Below are 8,820 nucleotides of genomic sequence, written 5' to 3'. Positions count from 1 at the left end.
TGTGGCTTTTCTGAAACAGTCCGTTTTAGATTACTGATGCCTAAAATGCAATATCAGCACACATATATATATATATATATATTAGGGCTGTCAATCGATTACATTTTTTAATCTGATTAATCACATCCTTTTTCTGTGATTAATTGCACACTTCATGAAATTAAGCATAGACCATTTATCTTGTTTCAAATGTTTATTTTGTCATCATTTGCTATATCCAGCAAAGTAAACCAATAGATTGAAGGGTGATTCTCAAAAATCTATATTTTTTACATTTTAGAGAAGCCAAGTTGTGTAACCGAACAGGACCACATGGAGATGCCAAAAATACCTAAACCAATCGCCTGCTGACTGCATCTACTACAGTACATGGATCCATTCCGTATAACTAAACACAGCAACATAAACATGACAAATCAAAACATTTGTGAATGTGCGTGGAAACAACGTGAATGTACGGAAGTCTTCATCCATCAAAATTTTACTAGCGAGACTGGTTATCCAGTTGAGAAAACGTAGTTTGCGTTTCATCTGGTCATACAGTGGTGGGATGTGTTGACAATCCGTTCAGCCTGTACTTCACACAGAGCAACGTGTGAGAGCTCGCGTGCAATCTCTGATGTAATCAGCTTGGTTTCCTTTATATTAGCGCTGTTTTGGACTGATTGTTTGAATGCATTCGCTTACTGGATCATTGGACTGAAAACTTTCCTGGAGTTTAGCGGCTTAAAATGATCTGATCACAAGCAGAGTAGCAAAATTGGGTTGAAGGGTTAGAATAGAAATTGTGCTTCAGTAATTTTGCGTTAAATTATTTTAACGCGTTAAGGATTGTAAAATTGCGTTAACGCGTTAACGATGGCAGCCCTAATATATATATATATATATATATATATAAGTGACCAATTTGAAACACTCTACTTTGGCAGCTACACAAATAGCACAACACATGACTCCAAATAAAGTTTAGCATTAGCATATATGTTGCATAGCATAGTGCACAGATATTGGGTGAAATTAATTTTTATTTACAATAATATGCTTGAAACATATTAAAAGAAATGTAAGTATATTAATTGTTAGCTTTTTTCCCTTTTATACTAAAAAAGTAACTAACAGTTTCCATCAGTAACCAACCTGTTCTCCACTTGCAATCACTCAATCACACCACTTTTGTTCTACCCAAAATATCCTCATAATCGTGTAATCAATTCAACATAACACATTTCTGCCTGTAAAATTGTCCATTTAATATGTCACCCAATGATTATGTAAAGCGTTTGGTCAATAGCCACTAGTAATGACTCACTCCATCCAGCAGCAGGTAATTCTGATGATTAATAGTGTTGATTTAATTAACTCCAGTTTTTGTGGATGAATGTTCTTACTCTCAATCACATTAAGAACTCAAAGTGCTTGCCTGACAGTCCATCTACCATAAGATGTGAGACCTTATTATGCTAGGTTTTTGCTTTTTTATTGTTATGTGTTTCACAAAGACATTGTAATCTTAGCAACAAGGAAATCTGGTTGTAAATTATCTTAAAAATCGTGAAATTAGCATTTATTAAAAGCAATAACTCATGTAAACAGCATTCATCAAAATAGCTTAAAATAGCTAGTTTAGGATAGTAATTAATATTTGTCACTTGCATGTCGCTTGTAAAAAAAAAAGAAAAAAAGAAATGTGGTCAAAATACAGAGCTAATTTTCAGTTGCTTCTAGTGGAAAAATATGTTTTTGTTTTGTTTGTTTTTTTGCAGTCAGATGGTGTAGTTAAAACATCTGCAGTACCAGTAGGGGCTAACTAGATCATGCTAACCAGCCAAACCTTGATGCCCTTTTGTAAAACCCCGAAGGAAGTATATGATCTTATGTGTTTTCTTGTTATCTTGTTTAGGTACACTATCCAGGACCTGTTAGAGCACACCTTCTTCCAGGAGAATAATGGTGTCCATGTCGAATTGGCTGAGGAGGATGACATGGTGAAGTCTGGCCTTAAACTATGGCTTCGAATGGATGACACCAAGAAGCTCCATGGCAAATATAAGGACAACAACGCCATTGAGTTCCTGTTTGAACTCTACAAGGACGTCCCAGAAGAAGTGGCTCAGGAGATGGTGAGATCGAAAATCTTGATTTGATGGAGATTATATTCTATTGTTTTGTTTTTTTTTGTAATTTCTGTGCCATCACTGAACAGATAACTAATCTGTATCCTTCAGGTTGTTCTTGGATTTGTCTGTGAGGCAGACTACAAACTGGTGGCCAAAGCCATCCGTCACCGTGTCACCGCCATCAAGCGCCAACGAGAAAAGCTCCGTCGACAGGCAGAAGAGGCCCAGAGACGGCGACAAGAGGAGGTGATTGAGGAGGAACCCGAACCTAGTCTTGAAGCCGAACCTTCAGTTTCTAACCCACCTGCTCCTAAGCCTCCTGTAGAGACTCCCGTATCCACCCCTACTCAAGCTCCGCCCACTGTCACAGTGTCAGGCCCCATTTCCCTGTCTGCAAACGAATCTCTGGACTCTGGCTTTAACGCCAGCTTTGCCACTGAACCCGAGGAGCCAGACGCGGACAAGCGGCAGCATTTCAACATACGTCACGCCAGCTACTCATCAGCAACGTGTAAGTTTGTGTGCTCTTGTGTATGTCAAAGTCAGCATGAAATGGAAATTCACCCTTTCTCAGGGGTGTCCAAACCTGCTCCTGGAGGGCCACTATCCTGCAAAGTTTAGCTCCAATCACAAGAAAACACACCTGAACCAGCTAATCAAGGTCTTCAGGATTACAAGACAGGTGTGTTGGGGCAAGTTGGAGCTGAACTCTGCAAGAAGGTGGCCCTCCAGTAGCAGGACTGTATTTTTCCATGACTTTGTCACACACACACGCAATTAAGGTTGATGTGATTTGGCCAAGTAAGACATGTTTGTGAATCAACACTCTGGTCTAGAAGCATAGTTCTAACTTTATACCAACCCCGAAACCTAAGCTTAACTGTTACTTACCCCTAAAATTAGAGGGAAATCATAGGTGAATAAGAATGTAGAAGAGTGTAGAAGGTCCTAACACTGGTCGCAAGTCTAAACGTGATAATAACTGTAAACTTTTCCTTGACTGGTGGATTGGAATATTGTTCCAGGAATATTGAACCACATGTCTCCCCTGGCCAACCAAAACTTCAAAGATGTTTATCATGACCAAACGACCTTTAAAACCAACATGATTTACTTGTGGATAAACAGTTGCTACATTGTACAGTGTGTCAGCATATATTCATTACTGAACCATTTGCATGTACAGAATGTTTACTAACTTACGCGGCAATTTAGATGGGTAAATTTGTTTTGTTTTTTTAAATAGATAACATCTTTAGATATACGTCCAAGCTTTTTAAATTGGGCCAGAATGATTTGAAACAGCATTTGAATGCTTTAAATTCAAAGAAGAAAAAATAATTTGTCAAATGTTTGTCAGTCGTTTCCATTTTGTACATGTTTTTTTAGTCTAGTTTTCATTTGATCCAGTGCACACAATCTGGCTCCAATTAGTGACCATGGTATGTATCATTTTATTTTAGATTTACACAAATGCACAACCATTCAAAAGTTTTGGGTCAGTAAGATTTTCTTTTAAAGAAATGAATACTTTTATTCAGCAAGGATTCATTAAATTGATCAAAAGTGACAGTAAAGAAATTGATATTATAAAAGATTTATATTTCAAATAAATGCTGTTTTGTACATTTCTATTCATCAAAGAATCCTGGGAAAAAAATGTCATGGTTTCCACAAAAAATATTAATAGCAGCACAGCTATTTTCAACATTAATAATAATAAGAAATGTTTCCTGAGCACCAAGTCATTATAGTAGAATGATTTCTCAGGGATCATGTTATTTCACATGTAATTAAAATAGTAATACAAAAAAAAAAATTTAATTGTAATGATAGTTCACAATATTTTCACAGTATTTTTTATCAAATAAATGCAGCCTTGGTGAGCATGAGACTTCTTTTTGACAATCTTACTGACATGAAACTTTTGAACAGTAGTGTATATTACAAAAACGTTAGTGTCCTCAAGGTCCTGTAGAAAAAAGCTAATGGTCTAGTTTATCTGAAATTCTTTTAAAATAGTCAACCTCCATGAAAGGCGTTGTATAACCTGTGGCCAGTTGTATAAACTGCTTAGACTAGTCTTAAAAAGTTATTCATCAAATTTTTTTTTCTTTAAGGCGGGTCATAATTTTTTTTAAAGTCAGTTACAAAATGTTAGATTGGACTAATTTAAATGATTACTCTGTGCCTAACTGCTAGCTGGTCAAACACAGTCTTAACATAGGGACTATGTTTATGGAACTAACCACTTATGCCTTGCTAGGTCGTGCAAGACATCTCTATGCACTTTAGCAATATCAGTAAGCTGCATACTAGCAAACTACTTTCCGCTTGTTTGGTTGAACTGTGGTTACCATGGCAGCTGACTGTGAGACGGATGGATACCTCAGCTCCTCTGGGCTTCAGGAACCTTCAGAAGCTCGAGTTCCTGTGGCAAACCAACCCTCCACAGCTCCACAACCAACCAGTGGAGCCCCTCGCGTGGAAACCCCACCCATTGAAGCCCCTCCCACTCCAGCTGCAGCGATCCCAGCTCTCCGTTTCCCCTCGGTAGGTTACCAACAATGAAAAGTTTGACTCAAAAGTGACAATAAAGGCATTTATAATGTTACAAAAGATCTCTATTTCAAATAAATGCTGTTTTTTTTACATTTCTATTCATCAAAGAATCCTGAAAAAAATGGTCACAGTTTCCACAAAAAAAGCAGTATAACTGTTTTTAACCTTGATACTAATAAGAAATTTTTTTTTTTGAGACATTTTTTTAGAATGATTTCTGAAGGATCATGTGACACTGAAGACTGGAGTAATGATGCTGAAAATACAGCTTTGCATCACAGGAATGAATTACAGTTTAAAGTATATTGAAATAGAAAAATCTTATTTTAATTTGTGATCATATTTCACAGTATTGCTGGTTTTACTGCATTATGATCAAATAAATGCAGCCTTTGAGATTATGCATTAATGAGACTTCTTTCAAAAATCCTATCAATCCCAATCGTTTGAATGGTAGTGTACATATATACTAATAATTTAAAGTTAACGTGCAAATGTGAGATTTCTGATTCTACAAAGATGATCATATAATGTGTCTATATGATCAAATAAAATGTTCATTTGAATAAGGTTTACCTCATTTGAGACACAATTTGCATTGCTAATTGTTTTCCTTTGCCTCCCACAGAGCATTGCTGTGTCCCAAAACACAGAGAGGGCCCAGTCAGGAAATACCAGTGGTTTTTCCTCTCCTGTCGACAGGTAAGCTGAGTTCTGATTAACAGGGTCCATACACAGTGTTCACTACTCCCTACACACTGAACATGGGATATCTGTCTAAAAATGCTCACTTTAAATGCCCTGCAACTTCATCAGCCTGGTCTTAACCTGTTAAGCTAAGAACGTAGAATCAGTCCTATACAAGACCGTTATTTAAATAAAACCTCCCCCACTGTGCGTGTGGATGTGACTTTTGTTTTGACGTCAAGAAAATGTGGACCTGATCCCAGCTGTGAGAGCTGTAATCTTACTCACCAGCTGACCAACATCGTGCCACGTTTACCCACGGTGCCTGTAGTGCTCCGGTGGAGAGCAGTTCTTTTTTTGTGTGACTCATAGAGACACACACATACACTGCACATAGCCTAGTGGTAAGTGCATTAATGGTAATGATTTAGCTCAGGGGAGCAATTTACCATGAAGGCCATTTCTGTAGGAAGCCAGATGAAGGCAAAGCAAAGGTAGCATATGGTCAGATGGGTACACAAGGACGCTGTTGCTTTTTACTCAATTAGCTCAACCTGGTTTAGAAGATCTGTCGTAAATTACTTGGCATTTATGTGCTAATGGTAAACTGATAAAAGAAACATTCTGTGAAGTGCAGTTCTGTGAAATTCAGGAAGTCGGAATGTCACCATGTGTATTATATCCTTCCTTTCGGAACAGCTATGCTTCTGATGTTACCTCTGGTTTGAGTGACGGAAACGAGGGTCTTTCGGAGAGAGGCGGGAAAGGTCAGAACAAACGCACCGGAACCAAGCTGCTCAGGAAGAGGGCTCGCTCACGGCTACACATCACTGGGGTGACTCATCTGTCAATTAGCTAGCCTTGGTTAACTGTCCATACGTGGTTCCTAACCTTACAGTATGCTAATACTGAGTCGGAAAACGTGTCTTAACTCAAAAAATGGATAACTGCTTTCAAAATCAGTTGCCTTTTTGTGATATACTCACAGATAAATGCTCTCGAATCATTCCCTACCTGTGTCTTTCTTCATGCAGCTGTCAGATAAAGTGGATCGGGTTGTAGAGTGTCAACTACAGACCCATAACAGCAAGATGGTGACATTTAAATTCGATCTGGATGGAGACAACCCAGAAGACATTGCTGCAGTAATGGTGAGCTAGCAACACTCTCAAAAAAAAAGAAAAGAAAAAACATTAAAATGAAATAAAATATTAAATTAAATAAAAATATCTCAAATAAAATGAAATGAAAATATACAAAATTAAATATAAATATGTAAAAAATATTAAATTACATTACATTAAAATAGAATAGAAAATAAATATACAATAAAATATCAAATAAAATAATTATATAAAGAGTAACTGTCAATAATAATAAAAAAAATCTGTAAATAATTATACAATTTCCAAATAGTCTGTTTTGAAGGAAGTTAAACATTACAATTGCCCCCAGTCTCCACTATACTCCACTAAATATCTGTAAACTGAAAGTTATGGAGGTCAAAGAGGACACAAGGACAGAGATAAGGCGACACTCCTTGTGAGAACTGCATTATAGCATGAGAAGTGTTGATGCTTCAGCTTCTGTGTTTGCACAAACTCTGCAACCTCAAACCTACAGTGGAAAATCTATGCACCATTTCTCTCATGTGTTCATCTAAAACATTTTGTACTGTAGCATCTTCAGTTACCAGTGGAAAACCAGTTCTTATGTGTCCATTGTGACTTGTCAGCTATTTTTGACATTTTTAGCCTACAGGAGATTAACTGGTTTGTGACCCATCGCATTCTCAGTTAGTGCTAAAAATCACTGGAATATGTATTTCTAGTTTTTGTGTCGCTGCTATAATGTTTTTCTATGGAGACATGCACCATGTGGACTTGTAGGACTGCTGTGACCCTTCTGTGTGTTTTTCAGTCGCACAATTGGCAGCATGTTTTTAAGATGCTATAGCAAGAGTTTTCAACTTTTTTCAGTATTGACATGAGGCTCAAAAAATGTATGTAAAATGGAATCTAGGGTGAGTGTGTTTTTAGTAGAGATACTGAGAATAACTTTTGTTAGCTGCTTTCTTTGACTTCTTTGTGTTAGCTCTGACTAAAAGTTGTTTTGATCAGCCTGTCCTTGGCCTATAGACTGGACTACTGTCTTAAATATAGGCGGTAGTGTTTCCCTACGCTACATTATGAGTACATGTCTTTGTTCACTGCACTGAATCACTGCTCAATATTGAATTCCAGTAGCTTTGAAGGAGAACTTTGAACTCATCAAGAAAGTCTGCTCAAAAGAGCACACAAGAGAACTCAAAATTACGTCAACCCAGTTAACTGATCTGTCTCTTTGCACCCCTTTTAGGTACATAATGAGTTTATTCTACCTGAGGAGAGAGAGGGATTCATCCACCGCATGAGGGACATCATCAGTCGGGCAGAGGCCCTGATGAGGAGAGAGCCTTTGGAACCACTCAGTCCCAGAGACACTGCTCGTCTGCCTTGTCTGAGCGGAGTCGGCTCACTGTCTGCCTCACAGGTTTGTATTCACTCTTTTCAACATTTTATAAGAATTTTATATTTTTTTTATATTTATTATATTATTTATTTGCTGTATATAGTTATATATTTACATATTTAACCACACTTCTGGTAGATGCTGAACTGCATTTCGTTGCTGAGTACCTGTACTGTGCAATTACAATAAAGCTGTATCTACCTATCCATTTAAATTAGCTTTTATTTCTGTGTGTGTCTGGCGAGGGTTTGGAATTCAGTTGATTACTGTGGGATTTTATATGTTGTGGTTCAGAAATCCAATCTTCTGATGTCATCATCAGATGTCAGAGACAACAATTAACGAACACAGCGTGTTCCTTACAATGATTGTAATAAGAGAACTTAGTCATCAATGTTGAACAGTCATTAATAAGAAAGTCCTCTGCTACAGTGTGATTGTACACTTTATTTGTGCCTGTGTGACAATCTTCTTATTTATTCTCACACGTGGTCACTTTACTAGACGGTGACGTTAATGTCAACGTGTGCTCTGCTTTTCCCCAAAGCCCAATCTCCACACGCAGGGCCTCGCTCGCACACACTCCTCCTCCTCGTTGCCAGGTAACAAACACACACACACAGAGAACACATAAACACTTGTGCACACAAACACTGATCATATAAAGTATGTGTAAAGTCTTTGCAGCAGATAATAATTACAAACAAATGCTCAATGCCCCCTCCTCCAAAAAAAAAAACAAACACCTTAAAGTGTTAGTTCACCCAAAAATGAAAATTCTGTCATTAATTACTCGCCCTCATGTCGTTCCAAACCCGTAAGACCTTCGTTCATCTTCGGAACACAAATTAAGATATTTTTGATGGAATCTGAGAGCTGTCTGACCCTGCATAGACAGCAACGCAACTGAAATGTTCCCAAGTCCAGAAACGTAGCAAGGAGA

The 8,820-nt window shown here is 37.6% G+C and overlaps 1 protein-coding gene across 1 annotated transcript in view; it reads left to right on the top strand.

Annotated features, from left to right (window-relative positions):
- Positions 1-8,820, top strand: part of LOC107683678 (serine/threonine-protein kinase WNK4-like) — a 62,192-nt gene that overhangs the window by 42,993 nt on the left and 10,379 nt on the right. The window contains exons 6-13 of the mRNA XM_016479751.1: positions 1,901-2,120; positions 2,226-2,628; positions 4,483-4,670; positions 5,308-5,381; positions 6,066-6,201; positions 6,401-6,517; positions 7,725-7,898; positions 8,425-8,479. Coding sequence (XP_016335237.1) covers positions 1,901-2,120; positions 2,226-2,628; positions 4,483-4,670; positions 5,308-5,381; positions 6,066-6,201; positions 6,401-6,517; positions 7,725-7,898; positions 8,425-8,479 — 1,367 coding nt within the window. The remainder of the gene's footprint in view (positions 1-1,900; positions 2,121-2,225; positions 2,629-4,482; positions 4,671-5,307; positions 5,382-6,065; positions 6,202-6,400; positions 6,518-7,724; positions 7,899-8,424; positions 8,480-8,820) is intronic.

Source organism: Sinocyclocheilus anshuiensis, unplaced genomic scaffold (assembly GCF_001515605.1).
Source record: "Sinocyclocheilus anshuiensis isolate Anshui unplaced genomic scaffold, SAMN03320099.WGS_v1.1 scaffold2459, whole genome shotgun sequence".
NCBI classification, from domain to species: domain Eukaryota; kingdom Metazoa; phylum Chordata; class Actinopteri; order Cypriniformes; family Cyprinidae; genus Sinocyclocheilus; species Sinocyclocheilus anshuiensis.
This window is presented reverse-complemented; position numbering and strand designations above follow the sequence as displayed.